At 38.1% G+C, this 22,110-nt stretch overlaps 1 protein-coding gene across 2 annotated transcripts in view; it reads right to left on the bottom strand.

Moving 5' to 3' along the window:
* Positions 1–22,110, bottom strand: part of DGKI (diacylglycerol kinase iota) — a 450,254-nt gene that overhangs the window by 70,339 nt on the left and 357,805 nt on the right. For both annotated transcript variants that reach the window (XM_037729856.1, XM_017504298.2), the window contains 4 exons: positions 22,009–22,088; positions 19,450–19,494; positions 3,547–3,616; positions 626–666 (listed from right to left, as the gene is read on the bottom strand). In XM_037729856.1, coding sequence (XP_037585784.1) covers positions 626–666; positions 3,547–3,616; positions 19,450–19,494; positions 22,009–22,088 — 236 coding nt within the window. The remainder of the gene's footprint in view (positions 1–625; positions 667–3,546; positions 3,617–19,449; positions 19,495–22,008; positions 22,089–22,110) is intronic.

Genomic DNA, 22,110 nt, shown 5'->3' with positions numbered 1-22,110 from the left:
CTTCCCAAATACTATTAGAGAAGTGACACCCACATGCCATGTGGTCCAGCAGGAGTGTATGATGGCCTGGACTTCCACCCCATGACCTGGTCAAAGCTAAGCAGCATGGTAAACAACTGGCTTTATTATTGGGTTCAACACTGTACATTATTTTTCTAGGAGAATTCAGATATTGGGAGGACTTGTGACCTTGAATAAGCCTTTTTTTTTTTTTTCTCATCACTGACCTGTAGGGCTTGGCAAACTGAAACTAAGTAGCCTAGGTATACACTTGGGGCCTCAAACTTGCTAAACAGAAATGAGCTTAAAAAGACATAAAATTTCGCTAAGAAGGAGTAAAAATATCTGTGTGAATGAACATTTGGAGTACAGGCTGATGATAATGTCTACAAGTCAACTTATTTTCTGTACTCATTTGCAAGATCAAGCTGTATCATCTTGAGTCCATAAATCATAAAACACACGAAGATAAATAAAAGGTTCACAGCTTAGGTTATGAACCCCACTCCAAAATGTGTAAATGTCTCAGTGTTTTTCATTAGAAAAATTTATGAGATTAGCTACCAATGAAGTATATGAACTTGGGAATTTTTCACTTTCACAAGCAGGCTGGAAGAAAACTTACCTGAGATCTGTCTATTCGATAAAAGCGATCAGCAGAAGTTGCTAGGGAAAAAAATACATATGGCATTCAGCATGTTCAGTAATCTAGCACCAAATTTATAACCTTCTATTCAACTATGCTGGTCAAAACCCCTACACAGCAGTCATGCTAATCTCCTGGCCAGTCCCTAAATTTATTAAGAAAACCTCAGCACTTTCATGCCTCTGCCACTGCTATTCTAAGGCTTAGAAAGCCCTTTCCATTGCCTCTGCCATATAAATCATACTTGTCTTTAAAGAACCAGCTCAAGTACTTGTGCCCCTGTGAAATCTTTCTCAGTTCCAACCTCCCTACCCTAGCCAGAATGTATTACATCTGCCTCCAGGCACATTTACATTTTTAAAAATTTCTTATACAAACTATCTTCACAGATAACTATAAGACTAAGAGATCTGTCTTTTTTTTTTTTTTTTTTTTTGAGACAGAGTCTCACTCTCTTACCTAGGCTGGAATACAGTGGCACAATCTCATCTCACTGCAACCTTTGCCTCCCGGGTTCAAGGGATTCTCCTGCCTCAGTCTCCTGAATAGCTGAGACTACAGGCATAAGCCACCACACCTGGCTAATTTTTGTATTTTTAGTAGAGATGGGGTTTCACCATGTTGGTCAGGCTGGTCTCGAACTCCTGACTTTGTGATCCAACTGCCTTGGCCTCCCAAAGTACTGGGATTACAGGCGTGAGCCACCACACCCGGCCAGACCTGCCTCTCTTTAAAAATCTGTTTCATTTAATCTTTTATGCCTCCTGAAATTAGCACAGGATCATAAAGAAAGGTAGCACTTGGTATGTTTTTATTAAGTAAATAAAGCTAGAAAACACTATAGTTATGTAGACTTCTAAGGGAAGTGATTTCTCATTTTGGAAAACGGCTTGAAGATTTAGGCCAGGGACGACTGTATGTGGTCTTAAATGAATCATTTCACATTCAACCTGCATCCTTAGCATCATGTCTGAAGGACGCCAACACAGAAAAAAAAAAAAAAAATTATTTAAGCATTCTCGAAAAAGAAATTGAGCTGCATCTATGGTGTGGGGGAAAAAAATCTGAACTACAAACTTTGGGTTTCTAGAAATTATTTTGAATATTCTTAATATTAGAAAGAATTATTGGCTACAATTTGGGAAGCTCAGGTGGCAGAATTGTTTGAAGCTAGGAGACCAGCCTAGGCAACAAAGTAAGACTTCATATCTACAAAAACAATTTTTGTAGTTAGCTAGGGATAGTGGCGTGCCCCTGTGGTCCCAGCTACTCAGGAGGCTGAGGCGGGAGGATTGCCTGAGACCAGGAAGTTCAAGGCTGCAGTGAGCCGTGATCATGCCACTGCACTCCAGCCAAGGTGATAGAATCAGACTCCCATCTCAAAAAAGAGAAAAAAAAAGAAAAGAAAAGCAAACCAAAGAATTATGTGCTTCTCACTTAAATCTATCTTACAAAGCCCAGATATCACAAATAGATTTTCTACAAAACAAACATAGCACAAGAAAGAAAAACTCAAAAAGCAAGTAATTATTTAAAATTCACAAACATTTAATGAGTAGCTTCTCTCCAAAAGAAACTGAACTAAGAAACCAGCCAATTATGGTCCCTGCTCTCTAAAATCTAAGAATAGAATAAAATCTGCCTTGGAGAAATTCACTCTACTTCGTTCCCTTAAACCGTGACTGCAATTACCTTTAAAAGGTTTAATAAAACTACTATCTGGGTTAAGACTGTTACCCACAATAGCTGTAATTTTATCTAAGACTTTAGATAGAACATATTTTCATAATTTTCTGAAATATAAGTTGTTCCTCTGTAAATTCAGAAATGACAAATGATTATGTTTCTCACTGCTATGGAATAAAGAAGGTGGAGGAAAGTTCTCAGAGACAGCTGATGAGACATTAACAAAAACCTGCATTATGATTTATATGGGTTAGATCTCATATAGATACAAGTGCCCATCTTCATAACACTAGAAAAATATGCATATGGCATTCAAAATGTTCTGTGATCTGGCATCAAAGTTATACCCTTCTCTTCTGCTGCCAGTTAACTGGACGGTCCTTAAATCTTAATAGATCTCTGCTGCTGCCATCCCAATGCTTGTTCATACACTCACACATCCTGTCATACTTTTATTCACATTTATATCCTCCCAGATGTTCACACAGATAAAAAAAAAAAAAGCAAGGGTGTCTACAATGAACATGTCTCCATCTGAACAAGAGAGAGAACAGGTAGCAGATACATTGGGCAGTATGTAAGCATGAATATACAGAGGTGAGAAGATACTGCAATATGGGTAATTGGATAGAAAGGTAGTATTATGCAGCATCTAGGAGAGAGATGTTTGAGATAAAAAATGGACTCATTAAACAATCATAAAATAACTAACCTATTATGCATGGATATGTTATGCTGAGTCAAGCAGATTTGAATGCAACTGAATTTTTCTGCCCTTCTCCCAGAAATGTATACATCACACTGAAATAATGGTCTCATAAAAATACTATGAATGTTCCGTAAGATGCAAACAACATAGAAATTAATATCCATCCTATGCTTGTAGAATCCAGCTACTGCTCTGAACTAATTTAAGGCAGGCATTCAAGCTTTAAGAAAAGAGGGCTGATGATAGGGAAACATCAGCCTGTGCAAGTGGGTGCTGAGTTCAGCCAGAGTTAACCAAGCTGCCTTGAGGGAAATGACTTCAGGAAAGGACAGAGCAACATCAGCAGGCCCACGTCGTTCAGCCCGAAAATATCAACCATGTGGAGGAATTCACATGAAGGCTTTCTGAATAATCTTTCGGAAAACTAGAGTCCACCCTATCAATTGACGCCTTGCTCTTCAACTTCCCCACCTCCCGCAATACCCCCAAGAAATGCAGAACTCACCATCTAGGAAGCACCACCGAGGGGAGAGCCTCTGTGCTGAGAGAGCCCTGGGGAAGGAGGTTTCATGGTCCTGGAAAGAGACACACACGTTCTAGTGGCTCCATTTCAATAACCTGACGGGCTTCCCTCCCTCGGCATTCTGCCATCCCTTCCTACACAAAGCACTGGTGAGAAGACCACATCACATTTTTTTTTTCTCTAGAAACAGAAAGAAGGGCTCTGCTTTGAAAGTCTTTCACATAGAACTTTTAAAAATAACTCCCCCACAAAATTACCAGGAGGTTGTCAATGATCCCATTCAACATTTTCAATTATTCCATTCAATAAAAATAATCTAATTTGGGACATTTACTTCCTTATGGGAATTTCTTTCTTTCCCTTTGGGAAGCCAAGGAACTAGTGACAGCTGGCTGTCATTGACACACAGGTCTAAGGCACTGGCACAGAATGGGAACAAATCAAAGGTTATCTACTGGCCACATGGGACTTACAGTATGTGAGGAAAAGAAGCAGCCATCCATACCCAGGGGCTGTTCATCTACATGGAAACAAAGAAAATCAACCTCACATGTGGAGGTCATCCTAACCTCAGCCTTCTTTACTGAACTCAATTACAGAGGAGTAGACAAGGAAGGAAAGTAGCAGCAGGTGGACCCATGGCAAAATCACTCTGCCCAACACTCACCCAGAGCACAGTGTACTCATCTACCTGAGCATTTTCATGACCTCCCAATTACCCCTCTCCTATTTAACCTCAAGGCCAACTGACATAACTGCCATCGTTCTTTCCTCTGGGCTTGGATAAAAATATTCACCTTCTCTCCAAAGCCAACCACCTGATTTAGTCTCTAAATGATCTTTCTTTCTTCTTTCGAACTTTATTTCTGTAGCATTATTCAAATCCACCCATCAATTCTTCTGCTCTCAATAGTTTCCTCTCTTCCAAAACAAATTCCCCTCAGCTGATCTTGTTACATTCCTTTTTAAATTTAAATTTTATTTATATTTATTTTTTGAGACAGGGTCTCACGCTCTGTCTTCCAGGCTGGAGTACAGTGGCGTGATCATGGTTCACCATAGCCTCAGCCTCCTGGGCTTGGGTGATCCTTCAGCCTCAGCCTCCCGAGAAGCTGAAACTGAAGTTGTAATGTCTTTTGATAATCTTCTTAAACTCCCTTGGCCTTCCAAACTCCTGAAGCTTATATTTATTATCTCCTGCCTCCAAGTCTCACTTACACATCTCAGGCGTAACCTCTAGAAGCCTGGGCCCTGAACTCTCAGTCCTCCAAAGCTAACCTTCCAAGAGACTGCCAGGACTGGCTTGCTTCTCTGATTTACTACAATTCTCAGCAAACTTCCTTGGAGTCTCGGAAGCTTTTATTTCTTATAAAGAATTAAGGCCACATCCGAGGAACAGGACAGATAACTGGCAGATTGAAAATTGAAAGGAATCTCTTTAGGATTCCAAACTTCTAAAAATTAAACATTTTCTCTACTAAGAGAAGCCTGCCAATGATAACTGGGGAGGGAGAAAAGCACCTTCTAGTTTACAACATGTGATTTGGAGCCTTCTAGCCCTGGTTTGCAGTGGAATTGAAATCACTGACAGAAATGGGACAAATGAGGGAGGCCGGGTCTCTGTGGGGAAGACACTGGGAGTCTGGCCCTTATTAGGGATTTGAAATGTTCAAAGGTAGGAAGCAGCACCGGAATGCAGCTGTTCTGGCAGCGATAAAGACTTGGCAGCTGACGCCACAGTTGTGGATGATCTTGTGGGTAGAGAGGGGACAGGAGAAGAAAACAGGAATAACATAGAAGAAGTAATAAGGAGCCAATCAGAGGTTGTACTGACTTTCTTGGGAGTTGATCAACACTCTCTGCTGCCCTGCTTGATCCTCAAACAAAGCCTGGAGTTAAATCACTTGTTCTCAAAATGTGCATCAGCTGGAAACTGGTCAGAAACACAAATTCCTACACGCATATACATTTATACCTATGTAACAAACCTGCATGTTCTGCAAATGTACCACAGAACTTAAAGTATAATAAAACACACACACACACACACACACACACACACACACAGGCACACACATTCCCAGGTCCCATCCCAGGTCTACAGAAGCACTAGGGGTAGAACCCAGCAATGTGTTTTAACAAGTCTTTCAGATGAGTCTGAGGATGTATATGAAAGTACCTAAAGTTACGAAACAAAAGTGATTCATCTTTGTAAACTAGAAACCTTGAGTATATGAAGTTTTACGCTAAACGAATGCTGTGAATTAAATAACTGATAAAGGAAAAATTGGTCTCATTCAGGAATGCAATCAAAATCTATATTTATGAATATAATATATATCATTTATATTTATTTATGAATATATCCATATAGGTATGGATACAGAGATACTATATAATATGTAGAGAAATATATATATATATTACATATAGTCTCTCTCTATATATAAATATATTCTAGTTTTTTAAATTGTTTTTTTCATCCTGATGGTTGAGCTAAATTAAATCTTGACATGTGCTTTGTAACTATTTATATGAGAATTATGCGTAACATTTTGAGAATTATATTTTGACACATGTGATATCTTGTTTTAAAGGATACTAAGGTACTTAATGCATTTTTGTAAAACAGATAAAGCAAACGACATATCTCAGTTGGGTGAGAAATGTAATTATAGACCAAGAAATTTGGAAGCGATTCGAAATATTTAGTGGCAACTATGAAAGCTAATAAATAAAGAGATTAAACAGAAACAGGATTATCTTCACTACGAATAAAGGGGCTTAAACATCAAGGACATTTTCTGCATTTTGATATTGAATATGCTGTAGAGGACCCTATAAAAACACATCCTAATTTCCTTTGGCAAAAATCAGTGGAAAGAATACAGAAATGCTTGATTTATCATTTTAAAAACCTAAGGATCCATCACACTATCTCTAGGCTGTTCAAATTACAGAAAACTGGATGCTATTTAATCTAGTTTAGTAAAATTCAGATTGAGGCACTACTTCAGCAGCATGACTACCACAGGTTGGTAAGGAAATATTGATAGTGTATATCTTTATGTGCAGGTGGCTGTGTGTCTGAAGAGCTTTATGCCCACGTCTGACTTTATTAATGTAGTTAGCTTTGGTTCACTTATTTACTCTATATTTTGATCCATGGATGGAAACTGTTAAAATGTTTGAGCCATAGAAACATTTGATATAACTTAATGTTCTTAAAGAGGTTTTGCCTAAAGATAACATTATAATTTTGTTTGGTGAAAACACATTGGTCATCATCAAGCTCTTTAAAATAATGCGTCCTCAAATAGGTTCAACAATTCTTGAACTCTCCAAAATTGTATGCTAGATTTGGCGTGTCTACGTGTATCTGTATTTTCCTGGACAGACAAACCACTGCTTTCTAGATTATCAAAGTGATCTGAGATTCCCAAAATGCTAAAAGGCTACTAATTTAAAGAAAGAATCAAAAATTTAGGTTAGAGAGAATTCAACAAAATAAGAAGATTCTGATCAGTAAAATGTCTTATGAGAATAGGAGTCACTGATTCAAAGTTACTGGTAATTGTAACACGAAAACAACAAACAACAAAGGCTCTCTGAGCTTGTGCTGCTCTCCTAGTAGTGGACTGAAACTAGGTCAATTTCTACATGGAAGGACTCAACTTTTTGCTTGTTTCCATCCACAGTCTCTCCCAAGTGCTTGTTTTCAGTGTCATAAGTTCTTCCACATGTTTATTTTTATAAACGGACAAAGGAAAAATGTATGTTCTTAATAATTGAAGTTAAACAATACATCATTAATTAAAGGCACAGGAATCTGATTTAAAAAGACAATTTTATTTAAAATAATTGGATACTTTTCTGGTGACCCGAAGATTAAACTGCAATTTTGGGAGGTGTTAGAAAAGCAAAAGTAGAGCTTTAACTTCTCTGAAAAGCTTCCCTGAAATAGATTTGTATCCTCTTCCAACTTTTTTGAAGCTCTTTCCACCTTGTTCATTTAAAAAAAGGGAGTTCTTAAAGGAACAGCTACTCACATAATGAGGTCCTATGTTAAGTCATTTGAATACCAAAGAAAAACTGTAATAACTGAGTAGATTATGAATGCAATTAAGCCACTTATTTAAAAATTCTACATACATAAAATGCACAAAAGCATCAAGTCTTGAAAAAATTTTGCCCTTGAATCTACTTGATATACACGTCTGTGCAGATGAAAATGCCTCACCTACATTAAAACACTAAAAATTCGAGATATTTTTGAAGTCAGTGTGAAAATGATGTTCCAATGTGGCAGATTGACAATATGCAAAATGTACTCACAAAATATGCCAGCAACCTGTAAAATAAGAAACAAGAAAATCCAGGTACAAAGCATAAATGGGTGCTGAAAATACATCTCAAAGATCCAAGGGAGGATAGGAGGTGAAGAGCAGGCTAGGACAGAAGTTGGTGGTGGTTGATGTGGTGGTGGTGGATGTTGGATTTCACTTGAGTTGAAAACAGAGCAAAAAGATAGTGAGAAAGTCTGCTTCGCAAAACTGAAATTTTTGTAGGATGTGATCATCATTATCGCAGACAAGCTAAGAATTGAGATGCCAAAAAATGTTCCTGTCCTTGAGGTGTTAAAATATTGTAGGGAGACAGACCTGATGAATGAGAAGGAAAAACAAGGCGAGAGATTGTATGTGATCCAGCCCCAATTAAGCAGCCAGCCCAGAGGCGGCAGAAGGCTGATGGGAAGCATACCAGCTTTGAGAGGCACGACAATCCTAGCCCTACCCGCTACTCGCTGTGGCTGTGAGAGTTTAGGAAACTTTCTTATCCAGTTCCTTGAATGCCTCATTTTAAAATGGCTACAATAATATCTATCATAAAGGGTTCTTTTGAGGAACAAATGACACATAAAATGCTTAACACATTGGCTGAAACATGTTGATATACAGATATAATTATCCAAGAGATAATTATATCTCATGCTAGGCAGCCGAAACATTATTTTACCTAAAACAATTCTGCCCTTCGTCACATGAGGGGCACATGGGAAACCAGTCACATTCTAGAGCAGGTCATTTAGATGGTACTACTGCCAGCACAACACTATTTATCCATAAATACATTTGCACTCAGATTCTGAGTTTTAGAGAAAAGAAAGAAATAGGACAAATTTGTATGAGTGAACACAAAACACAGTGGCTTTAAACAAAGGCTGAAATCATGCCATTTGTTGGTTTGGTGCTTTATAGGGTTTGTCTTAATCAGCAATCCAGTGCCTCTGTTCACAATATTAGATATTATATAACTGTCTTACATACAGGATATTGTCTTCAAGGCTGAATGCCTTCTATCACCAACAGGTATATAATTCAGATGATTTTATTTTACTGCTGTCTCCCTTCCCCTTTCAATAGTAACTGCTTACTTGGTATTTCCTCAGTTTCACCAAACTTAACTTGTCACTTGCTGATTTGGGTCATCAGTTGTCACAAAACTATAAATTATTCTTATATCTGTGATAAAATTGTGATCAACCTTTTCAATGTGTATTTATCAAAGCCAATGAAATGCAAAGCATGTGATTGGAAGGTCACTAAAAACAAAGCATGGACCATGTCTTTAAAGGGTGGCTACTGCACTAGGAACCAGCCTAGGAGCTCTGCATGCTTCCTTTTGGCTCCAATTCTTGGAGTTACTGTAAGTCTGATTTACCAAGTTTCAACTTCTTTTCCCAAGGGATGACTATTTTAATTATGATTTCAATTTATTTCTGGCTACTGCCAACAGCCACCAATTCTGGAAAAGGCATTTTGAGCCAGCTGCCAAAAGAATCTGAGCTTGGTAAGATTAAAAAAAAAAAATAGCAGAAAGACATTCATTGTTGGCAAAGCAGATGGAAGGCTCAGTTCACATTTAAGAAAGTCCTTTCCTTTTGAGTCTCAAATTTGGGCTGAAAACCTTTATTCTGGAGCAGTAGTTTTCAAATAGTCCTGGTGCTAATGCATGGCCAAGAAGTGCCAGTAGGTACAATCCTGAGTCATCCAACCCAATTACACAGAGGCCAGCTGTCACGACGTCAAGTAGAACAGGTAGCTCTTGACTCTGGCTTTCCTTCATTCCTTCCCACTCTTAGTCTTCCACCTACAGCTTCTCCCCTGACTCATCTCCACTGTCTGGCATTGAAGGATAAGAAACACTAATCTCGACAAGCTGTCAAAAAATCACTGAACCACATTTTACTGTTGGTAATTTTCCTTTTTTTTTTCTTTTTATGGTATGCTCATTTTTTGCTTCTGAGAATTGCCCATAAACATGGCTCTACTTCTGTATTCATTGGTGGCTACACATTAAATAAAGTTTAGACTATTGTTTTTTATTTCATCTATTTAATATTTTATAGTTGACACAATTTCTCTCAGCCATATATGTTAGTATGAGAGTTCACAATTGGACTGTTCAAATCTCACATAATCATCTCCCCTAGTTTTAGGGTTGCCTGGACACTACCACAGAGATCATTTAGAAATATTAGGCTACAGCGTCAATAATAGGTTGATTTTAACCCAGAGTCTTCCATGTATGTGCAGGCTTTTTCATTTTGTTATTAAGAAGGCTGTATAATATAGCTCCTACCTACCTCTCCTGCAATCCACCCCACTATTCTTCCTGAATCTCTTCTCCTGCATCTAAGAGCTGGCCACAATAAAGAACTGCAGTTGTGGGAATTTAAACAGGCTACCCAGAAGTCCCAAGCTATTCAGTGGTGGAGAATACAGGTTTCAGAGTTCATGACCTTAGGTACAGGGTTTTATATCTTCTAGAGGGTTATAATGCTCAGGTTTTGAAGGATTAGTGGAGTTTGGTATAGATCAAGTTTGAGAGCTGAGAATTTTCTAGACTCAGCTCAAACAAAAGCAGGAAGAAAGCAAACCTACAATGATCTAAACGGCTATGAAGAGCTCATTCTACTCTAGTCAAGGATCTTCTGCAGATTCAATTTTTGTTACCTGTCAAACCAAACCTCCTGTTTCTTATCAGACAGTTTGTTCCTGGTAGCTCAGAGTTCCTGCCCCCTCACATTCCTCTGTCTTGCTGTCTTCCCACTTCTCACCACTGTGTTCCCTGCTGCCTAAGAATTCCACAGAAATATGGTAATCCATGGGAAAAATAGGCAACCCCAACCTAGACACAGGAACTGAGACTATAACCATGTGAAGAAAAACTCACTTATAGATTTTGGGTAACTTTGCTGTATGCATTATGCAACTTATAAACTTCACACAAATACAGCCAATCTTAATAAGTTTTTAGCATGTGACATGGCCTTGATTTCTGTTATGATTTTATTTTTGAAGTACTATAAAGTTCAATGCAACATTGTTTGCAAACAAGGACAATGATACTACATAACCTAAAAATGTCTATCCATAGAAACAGGGTTAAATAGACACCATGGAATAGAGTGGTAATTTTTACTTATTTTTTATTTTATTTATTTATTTTTTTTTTTGAGACGGAGTTTCACACTTTTGCCCAGGCTGGAGTGCAATGGCTCAGTTTCTGCTCTCTGCAACCTCCACCTCCCAGGTTCATGCGATTCTCCTGCTTCAGCCTCCTGAGTAGCTGGAGTTACAGGCATGCACCACCACACCCAGCTAATTTTATATTTTTAGTAGAGTTGGGGCTTCACCATGTTGGTCAGGCTGGTCTCAAACTCCCAATCTCAGTTGATCCACCCACCTGGGCCTCCCAAAGTGCCAGGATTATGGGTGTGAGCCACTGCACCAGGCTAAAGTGGTGATTTTTAAAGACTGAATTAGAGTTTTACCTATTAGCAAGATGTAATTTCCATGGTACATTACCATTAAAAATAAATTATGGTATAATATGTATAGTGTGTACATACAAATTGTAAATACATTTTTATTTTTATTATAATTATTAATTTTTTTGAGAGATGGTCTCACTCTATCACCTAGGCAGGAGTGCAGTGGTGTAATCTCAGCTCACTGCAACCTCTGCCTCCTGGGCTCAAACAATTCTCCCACATCAGCCACCCAAGTAGCTGGGACTACAGGCACATTTTTGTGGGGTTTTCTTGTACAGATGGGGTTTCACCATCTTGCCCAGGCTGGGCTCAAACTCCTGGATTCAAGCGATCAGCCCATCCCAGTCTCCCAAAGTGCTTGAATTACAGGCATGAGCCACTGCACCCAGCTACACTTGTATTTTAAGCAACAATCAAATCCTCATGTATGTATTCATGTATGTCTATGTGTATAATTTGTATAAACGTGGGAAAACAAAAATGCATACCATAAAGGTCTACATTGGGTGGAGAGTTAAAAACCAAGCAGAAGTCTAGAATTATGTACAATCTCGAAACTAAGGTAAACCAAGATTATAAAACCTGGCAGACTGCACAACACACATAGCTTATGAAAGCCAAGAGATATACCAGGAGGACGTTGATATCAGAGAGAAATGCATATCATACGGGTTAAAAATGGAGCAGGAATAAAGAAAAGAAGAATATCAGATGGAATTCATAATTTACAGCAATGGTCTGTAAATTTTTTATGCTCGCACATTCTTAACCAGTGATGACCACACAGATGAATAGGTTCTTAAGTACACAGGATACAAATAATTCCTGCCTCATGTCTATCTACACACCTTTCTCTTGGACTAAAAAAATAATAATCGGAATGCAAATGGTAGTGATGTTAGTAGACAAGTAATACTGAGTTTTCTCTAATTTTTGTCTAAAGTAAGTCTCATTACTAATCCATACAGCTCACATCAGGTAAACACCTTCACTGTTCTCAGAGGGCCTGGCAGACTGGTAGAGTGGGCAGCCCTGGCATGAAGGCTACCCTGGATTCAGGGGCATCCTCTGGTCTCTGCAGGAGGGTGGACAGCAGTGCAATGTGGACCATGAATCAGACTTGAAAGAAAACAGGAAGTAAGAAAAACAAAACAGCTCCTTGAAGGGGGGATGAATATTGGTTCCAGGGCAAACCTTAGCTTCATAGAAGCTCAAGGTTGGACCTGGCAATGTTCTCATCACTAAACAAGAACACGAATGGATGATCAGAGCATGTTTGATTTGTGAATGCTGCATATTAAATAAGTGAACAGTGACCTGTTTTCCAACAGAAAAAAAGAATACAGTCTTAAAAATATGCACCTTTCAAAAGCTTCTGACAGTAGATACTTAAGAAATGTGATTGTATGAATGCAGCTATACTTCAGAAGACAGTCACATAATTACCTGAACTGTGCCTCTAATCATCACATCTACAGCTTTCAATGGTAATTTAGGGCCTCTAGTCTCCCCAGTCCTCTCAAATTGCATGATCAAATCAATGATTCATCAAAGAGATAAGATACTTGACTTGCTCATTTTGGGATCTGTTATTTTTCTTCATATAAATGGTGTGATTTAGATGAATGCAACTGTCATTGCTCTGTAATGCAGGCCAAATAACATAACCTTAGATATACCATGCTAGTTTCTATTTTAAATATAATAATCTTCTAAAATTATATGCTCTTTAAATGAATATTAGCAAAAACTGCTCATTTCAAAAATCCCTGATATGTGAATCTTCTCTTTTGATATATGTTAATGGAAAATCTGTTTCTCGTGCTAAAAATACAGGCACATGCACAAACACAAAACTGACATTCCTCATACATATATTTCTGAAAGCCAACTGGCACGAATTATATAAAATTGATGAGAAAATCATCTAAACCACTATTTGACATGCACATGCCAAACTTACCCTTAATTTACATGCAATTGCTCATAGCCGATGCACACATAATTTAATGAAGGCACAGTAGCCCCATCACACACTCCAGTAAGTTCTCCAATTAAGTAATATCCACCTAGTGTTGAACTATGCCTTCATTATGAATGAAATTCTTTTTCTTTCATAAAATTGAGAAAAGACAATAGAAACAAAACAGAAGTTCTATGGCTTGGGGATCCCTGCCTCATTTAACAATGACCAAGCAATAATCACCTTACTTTTAAATTTTTCTTGTTTACCCTTTCAAATTTGCATCTGTCAGCCCCAACATCTCCCACAAATAACCCATTTTTAACATAATGTTGCATACAAATATGTATGTATATGTCTCTGTCTAACTACAGTCGTAAATAGACTTGCTACTGTTTAATATTTCAAAACCTCATCACTTTGAACCTACTTTGCCACCCATGACTCCTACAGTGGAGGAATATAGAAATGGCATGGCTATTCTTCAACCAAGATTTGGAAGATGAAGAAATAGTGACAGTGTGGTAGAAGATAGAAATAAGCAATATTCTAACATTTTCAAGAGTCTCTTTGTGTGAGAAAGTTCTCCGTTAGCAATAATGACAACTCCAGTACTGCCTTCAGTCATAACAGACAACAGACCTGACTCTAAGCAAGTCTTATTTAATTCATTTGACCCATTTCTGACAGCTTAAGTCTAGACCAAAGGAACTGCATTCTCCAAGTTTCTAGCTGGCCCTGTCCTTCTCTAAGACAAGATAAATCAGTTCCCAGGAAAACTCTCTAAACCTTGTTCCACTCTATCTATTGAAGGACTCTTCTAGACTCCAGAAAACAAATGGAGGAGAAAGATTTCAGAGAAAGGAGAAAGGTGAATAAGGGCAGCCAGAATAAAGAGAAAAGGAATGAATAAAATATTTGTAGGACAATGCTGTTTGCCTAGAACTAGACACAACTTTAATACAACGCAGACTGCTCCTCTGGAAGAGGAGGCATGTAGGAACAAAAGAGATCAGAGAAGGAACAGGTGACGTAGACTCTGATCTGACCAAGAGGTTTTTTTTTTTTAATTATTATTTTCTTATGAAGGTGAAAGATGTTTGTACCACCCTGAAGAATCAAAAGGCTTTTCAATAATGTTATCTCTGGTACCATTTTTAAGTAAATTAATTCTTAGAGAAAGACGTCACTTGACTGAATCCATTTTTACACCTACAGGTGAATCCTACGGTATTCACTAACATCTCAAGTTATAATTCCTACCATTTAGTGCCCCATAGAGCAATACCCTGTGGAAACAAGAAAACCAACCCAGGGTGTCTACAAAAAATCCTCTATTTGCTCCTGTTTCTCTCTTTATTCTACCCTACCACATCTATAAATACCTCCTTCTATTTTTCATCCTTACTTTCTCTTTCGCTCCTCTTCTTTCTTTCCCCTTTCCCTTTCCTCATCTAGGTTTTATATCTATCTGGGGTTCTCATTTATATACTGAGAACCATCAGAGTGACTCGGGGTTCCACAAGTTCTACACTATTGACATTTGGAGCTGGATAATTCTTTGCGGTAGGAGGCTTCTCTGTGCATGACAAGACATTTAGCAGCCTCCTTGGCCTTTATCCAATATACTTCAAAGTCTTCAGACATTGCCAAATGTCCCCCACAGGGAGCAAAATCTTCCAAAAATCACTAGAATGGGCGCATCTGCCTCTATTCCTTAGTACCTTTGTGATTTGGGGTTAAGAAAGGATATCATGATTTCAAGGGAGAAAGCAGAGATGGAATCATCTCAAAGTAGGTGGCCTCATAAAGCATCTTTATCAAATTAGCAAGTAGGGTCCAATTCTTATGTGAATTCTTGTTCATTTGCCAATCTCAAGAATATCCTGAATCTGCATGTGCAATGCATTTTACTTGTAAAATGTGTTAGTTATGGTTACATCGATGCTATTAGGATGGAGGTGCCTTTGTATTTTAACGTCGGAGATGGTGTAGGCAGGAATTTTCAACAAACTATAAATATCTAACACATTCTTGTATAACCCATAATGCCTTGTTAGGTTAATATGAGGTGTCATTTTTGAGCTTCAGTGCTTTGTTGGCAATTCACTATGAATTTGGAAAAGGAAGAAACCAAACCAATGAAATGCTTAAGTGGCGAGAAACTGCCATATGGCTCACTAATAAGGCATCTTGGGCACATGTACACCTTTCTAAACGCTGCTTTTCTCTTGAGTTTTTTCTGGTCTTAGAAAACAGTCAGCTAAAATCCTCGCTGCAAATTAGTGAGCTGACAGGAATTTCTCAAGTTTTTAAACATACTTGTATTTATTTATTCTCTTCACAGTTAACTCTCCAAGTATATTTAATGCCATCTCATAGACAAGAAATTTCATTAAAAGGCATTTAAGACATCTAGTTGTTCATGTTTCTTAGAACTTTTTCACCTATAAAACTCCCTACTCTCCCTGGGACAAACTAGAGAATTCTGATGTAATCAGTTTCTGCACTAAGAAGTGAAAGATTTAGTATTAAATTTCCTGCCAGTCACTTTCTACATAAAAATTAACAGCACCTATATCACATGTCTTTTATAGTATACACCCCTAGAAAAAATACAGAAATCAATCTATGCCTTTTCAGCCTCTCACTGGCATTTGACACATTCCATTACTCCTTCCTCTCTGAAACACATTTCACTCCTGGCTTAAGTAATACCACCTTCTACTTGATTTCCAGCCTCCCTGCTGTTCATCTCAGTTTCCATGATTCTTCTTGACCAATTGCTCTCTTGCACCTGTGCTCTTCTTGACTCATGAATAAACACAGATACAACATTGGGCCCTCCTCTTTAACTGAACTCCTCCCTAAGAGATCTCTACCAGCCTTGTAGTTTTAAGCACCATCCATCTATTTGCTGACAACTCCAAAATTTCTATCTCTAGGACTGAATTTTTTAACGAGGTTTAATATTCATCTACCCAACTGCCTACTCACCAACCCTCTTGGATCTAATAGGCAGATCAAAATTAATATGGCTAACACAGAACTCTATTTCCTGTGCCTCCAACTCATTCCTCCTTTGATGAGCTTAGTCAAACATGAAAGTTTATCTCTCCCAGCTTCTTCCTTCAATCAGCTCTCCTTGCCCTGCTCAGGAAATTCCTCATTGACTTCTCCCTGTGCTCTGGCCATGTTAATTCTAACACAGTATCTTTCTCTTTCCTGCTTAATGAGCAAATTCTGGGCTTCTTGCATCATTTTTGTTTCAACCATTCCTTAATGCTCAAAGGCGACTGCTTTTTATCACTCAGCTCCCTCCTTCATTGTCCTAAGGAAGGATATGGGAAAAGGTGACACGCCTGACACTCATCCATGATGGATGTTCAGTGCACAAAACCTTTTGATGTGACATTTATAATGCAGCAGTTTTGACACCAAGATTTGACTTGACTGTAAGTAAACAGAAAAAAAGTGCAGCCATATTTTGACATCATCAGAAAAATATCATTAATCCTTCTGGGTGTTTTATTACCAAACAATACATGAAATAAATAACTCAATCATATTGTACTCTCTTATCCATCCATTGGTCTCCAGGGATATTTACAGATATTGCATTAAAAATATGGTACAAAATGCCCACAATTCAAACTCTCACACCAAAATGACTACATTGCCTAAGCCAGGAATAATAAGTAAATGTGATTTCATTAACCTAGCTAGGATAAATCTAACATATTTTGATACAATTGTAAAGGTTAAAAATGTCCCGGAATAAAAAATATAAACCCTTAAAAAAACATATATACTCAGTCTTATAACTAATAATGCCAATTGTTAGAGATCACCTCTTACCTTTAAAAGCCCTATGCTTTTTAAAAATTTTTATTTATTTATTTATTTTTTCTTCCCCATTTATTTTATTGCATTTTAGGTTTTGGGGTACATGTGAAGAACACGCAAGATTGTTGCATAGGTACACACGTGGCAGTGTGATTTGCTGCCTTCCTCCCCATCACCTGCATCTGGCATCTCTCCCCTTGCTCTCTCCCTCTTCCCAGCTCCCCACCCCCCACTGTCCCTTCCCTATTTCCCCCCAACTGATACCAGTGTGTAGTGCTCCCCTATTTTTATTTTAAGTTCTGGGGTACATGCAGAGGATGTGGAGGTTTGTTACAAATGTGCATGCCATGGTGGTCTGTTCCACCTATCACCCATCACCTAGATATTAAGCCCACCATGTATTAGCTATTTTTCCTAATGCTCTCCCTCCTTCCACTGCCCTCCCACCCCACCCACTGACAGGCACCAGTGTGTGTTGTTCCCCTCTCTGTGTCCATGTGTTCTCATTGTTTAGCTACTACTTATAAGTGAGAACACATGGTGTTTGGTTGTCGGTTCCTGCATTAGTTTGCTGAGGATAATGGCTTCCAGCTCCATCTATGTTAGTGCAAAGGACATGATCTCATTCCTTTTTAATGGCTGCATAGTATTCCATGGTATATAGGTACCACATTTTCTTTATCCTGTCTGTCTATCGTTGATGGGCATTTGGGTTGATTCCATGTCTTTGCTATTGTGAAAGCACTATGCTTTTAAAAATAAAATTTATACCTAGATAGTGGCTCTGGGTAAATATGGAAATAGTCACGCTGATGAAAGTTGAGTTGTGCTCTATCTAAAAAATAAGGTGGAAATTTGTCTTCTAATGGTTGGCAAAAACAGTCTAGAAGAAGTTCATTTTGTTTTGTTTTGTTGTTAATGTAAACATATCCCAAGTGACTTCTCTTCCTTTCAAGGCCAGGCAGATGGAAGAAAGAACTCTGGAAGCATGGGATGTATTGTTTGAGAAATAAACACACAAACAAATAAGAACACAAAGGCCATTCCTGTCATTAAGGCTGAAGATAAAAAAGCTGCTTCAGCCAAGGGTCGATGGTATCATTGGTGGGGAGAAGAAAGCTACCTAGAAGGCTACAAGGTATAGGTTGCTCTTTAAATTATTTTCTATTTAGGCTAAAGGATGTTAAATTGGATATTTTAGGCATAGGAAGATAGACACCAAAATCCAAAGTAAAGTGCTAAACCAGGATTTACACATTTATAAATTTAGACATAGTTAAATTTCTCCCCACATGGAAGTATAAAGGGTTTGAAGGGACTTACTTGGAGAGAGTTGTTGGCATGCTATGATTCCCACATACCTTTCCTCTTAACAAGGCAGGGTAAGGAGGCTCTCAGATAAAAGGGCTTTAATGAGACCAGTCAGAGAGCTTTGTTTAGGCTCCTTGTAGTTTGAAGTAATACTGTGTACTAGGATCTACATCATGTCTGAACCATTTATTGGGTAAGAGGATGGCTGAAGAGGTCTGTGCATCACAAGTGGGATGAGGAAGCTAGAAAGAAGCAACACCCCCAAAGTCTGCTGCGACAAAGAATAACTGAGTATTCTCCCATGGACTTTACATGAGCCATAGAGAAAGGCAGACTGGGCTTTGGATCACCCAAAAGACCAGGATGAACCACTCCGATTGTATTTTTAAACTTCTGCTTGATGGTTATGGGAAGCAGGGAATCCCTTTTCTGGAGGTGAAGAGAAAAACAAATACAGCCCTGGTTGCTAGTGGCAGCCATCCTGGACCACAAAATCATCTAGCCCAGAGGTAAAATGGAAGAGGAGAACAAAGCAGAAAGACCAGCAGGAAAGTGGAGTGTGAGCTGTGACCAAATGGGATGAGAAATCCACCTTGATCTGGACTTTTTGTTTTCGTGAACCAAGAGACCCTTTCCCTGCTAAGCTAGCTGCTGCTGAGTTTTCTGGTATTTGTTACTGAAAGCACTCAATTTTATAATCTTTTCTAAATGATCTAGGAGAAAATCCACAGTCTAAATTTGTGTTAGATAAGCCTGGTCTAAAATCAGGAAAACGTAAACCAATCAGAATACCATTTCCACTAGGTTCTTAGAATGCACTCCTCTCCCTAGGGAAGATGGGAACTCTAAATCAAAATAAGACATTAATTGAAAAATAGACTTCATTTGGCCAGAAGGTAAGAAACAAGGAAAGTCAATTATTTCTTACCTGGTAATGAACTCTCTGGGAGCCAGAAGAAACTGACTGTAGGTCCTAATGAGAAAATGGGAAAAAAAAAAAAAAAAAAAACAAAAAAAAACCCATACCTTAAAATTAGTTTGAACAAGTTGCCCCACAACTTTATCTCAACTTAACTCGCAACTTCATATTATTATTCTCATCTGGAAAGTATCTAACACAACCGAATTCATAAAGGTTAAATAAAGAAGGCAATGCCAGAAATAATGAAAGCAAACCCAGCTGGATGGAGAGAAGGTCATTAAGCTATTGAAACCTATAAATCTTAAGTAGTGTTTAGAGGTAAGTGATAATTTATTATTTCAATCTCCTATGGAGGAGACCAAAAGGAAAGGATAGTCAATTTTGTTCTAATAAATGGGGATTATATTTTATTTACATATGAACTTTCAGCGAAGAAGGCTTCTGAAATCCCTTTAAACATTTAGAAACCGTTTCTTTATCTTAGACCAGATACATACTGTCATGGTAACTGTTTACATCGATAAGTTACATAGCAAACAGGGGTTTTCATAGGCTACAAAGAAAAAATCACCAACCACTTCCACATTATCACGAAGTGCAAATTAACAGGGTTGAAATTAATGAGGTTTTACTGGAGGATTGTGAAAGCCTGACTCCTTTTATAAAGTTTTATAACGAAGTTGTCACCACTGTCATGTCTCCCAGGCTCCCTTGCTAATGAGTGTAGTGATTCTATTTACAGATGTCAGCAATCCTGGTACCTTTGTCCTTACACCTGATTCCCACAGGGTTTCATCAACTTCTTCTTTATTAGTTTTAAAACATTTCCTCTTTATTTGTTGAGTTGCCACTTTTTTCAGAATCCTACTTTTCGTTGAATATTGGTGCAATAAACATACTATTAAGTTAGTTAAGTTGGTTTTCAACAAAGTCAATTCAGCAATCATGTATTAATATTATTCTACTGTGAAGTATTGTTAACAAAGCTCTGCAAGTATTAAATTTTTTTAAAAAAGTATAAAGTTTTGGTACCAATTATGATTCACTTGTTTCATTACAGTTTCCAGAGTGAGATTCCACAGTCAAATACAAACATTATTCTGAGAAATGAGATACTAGAAGTTTGGGAATATATTAATAGAATTGGACCTGAGTCACATGCTAAAAATTCATACATTTTAACTTGTTTAAGCAGCTATCCTCAGTCAAAATAGCTTAATAAAGCCATAAGTACAAAATTTGTTGACTCTCTTTTACTCATTCATATCAGTATTCAAAATTTGTCATCTGTTCCTCAAAATCAGCAATTTTTCATATCAACTGTGTGCCTCCCACCTAAATTTATTTCTACCAAGAGAAACAGAAACAAATATTAAGGGCTAAGTGGTTACAACTTGGAGGAATTTGAAACACTATGTATCTACTTTATTTATAGTATTTACTTATATATAACATGTCTGGGACAGAGTTGCTTTCATCAAGGGGTATCAGATCACCAGTGGCTCATCATGCCTGTAATCCCAGCACTTTGGGAGGCCGAGGTGGGTAGACCACAAGGTCAGGCATTTGAGACCAACCTGGCCAATATAGTGAAACCATCTCTCTATTAAAAAGACAAAAAAAATAGCCAGGTATAGTGGTGGTGGTCTGTAATCCCAGCTACTTGGGACGCTGGGGCAGGAGAATCGCTTGAACCTGGGAGGCAGAGGTTGCAGTAAGCCAAGATCACGCCACTGCACTCCAGCCCAGGCGACAGTGCAAAACTCTGTCTCAGAAATAAATAAATAAATAAATAAAAATTTTTTTAAAATGTCTAGGTCCCACCCAAGAAAAGTGACTCTAATATACATCTTTCATCAAGAAACAATGATAAAGAAATCGTTATTTGTGCTTTTTGCAATTTGTGGAGTGGGAACAGCTACTATTCCCCCTCAAAATTTTGCAAAAACGACCAACAACAATTGTAATGATGAGTTTTGGTCCCCTGGCCTTGCTGGTGCAGTTCAAATTCATAGGAGTGCCATATTTGGGGTCACTGCCTTTTTGTTTCTCTACAGCAGGACCAGATTGAGAAAAATTATATATAGATTATTCTGTGTTCTGACAAATTTCTATGAAATGCAGAGGATTTTTCTTTCCCACAGAAGTTTTACTTTTTTTGTTTACAAAGTCTAGCTGTCTCTGACTTAAGTGTCAGACACAAAACATTAAATATCACTGTTTTCTTTCATTATTTATCAGTGTTTGCTCAAATTCTGAATGGTTCAAAAAATACAGGTACGTAGTCTGGCAAGACGACAAGTTCCAAGTTATAGTTATGGAACATAACAGGGCAACAGCACCCTGTAGCTAACCCAATCAATGCTTTCCCATTTCAACCATCTGAGGAGTGAAACAGCAGAGACGGTGGGAGAGGGTGACATACCGTGTGTGCTTATAGGACAAAGCCACTACATTTCAATTTCCTCTCCAAACGCATCATTTCAGAAGCAAATACATATGGCTGGTAATTGTTTAAAAAAATGGAAAGTTGAGGAGAGTAAGAAATTAACTAAATAAACTCACCTCCTGTAGGCGGTCTATGTACATTCGGCACGTCTCCAAATCACAGTCACCACGCACAACTAGAATACCCAGAGGTATCGCTAAGGGTGAAGGAAGAAGAAA

This window comes from Cebus imitator, unplaced genomic scaffold (assembly GCF_001604975.1).
Source record: "Cebus imitator isolate Cc_AM_T3 unplaced genomic scaffold, Cebus_imitator-1.0 Scaffold319, whole genome shotgun sequence".
Classification (NCBI taxonomy): domain Eukaryota; kingdom Metazoa; phylum Chordata; class Mammalia; order Primates; family Cebidae; genus Cebus; species Cebus imitator.
The sequence above is the reverse complement of the archived record's forward strand: the minus strand, read 5'-3'. Positions and strand labels throughout refer to the sequence as shown.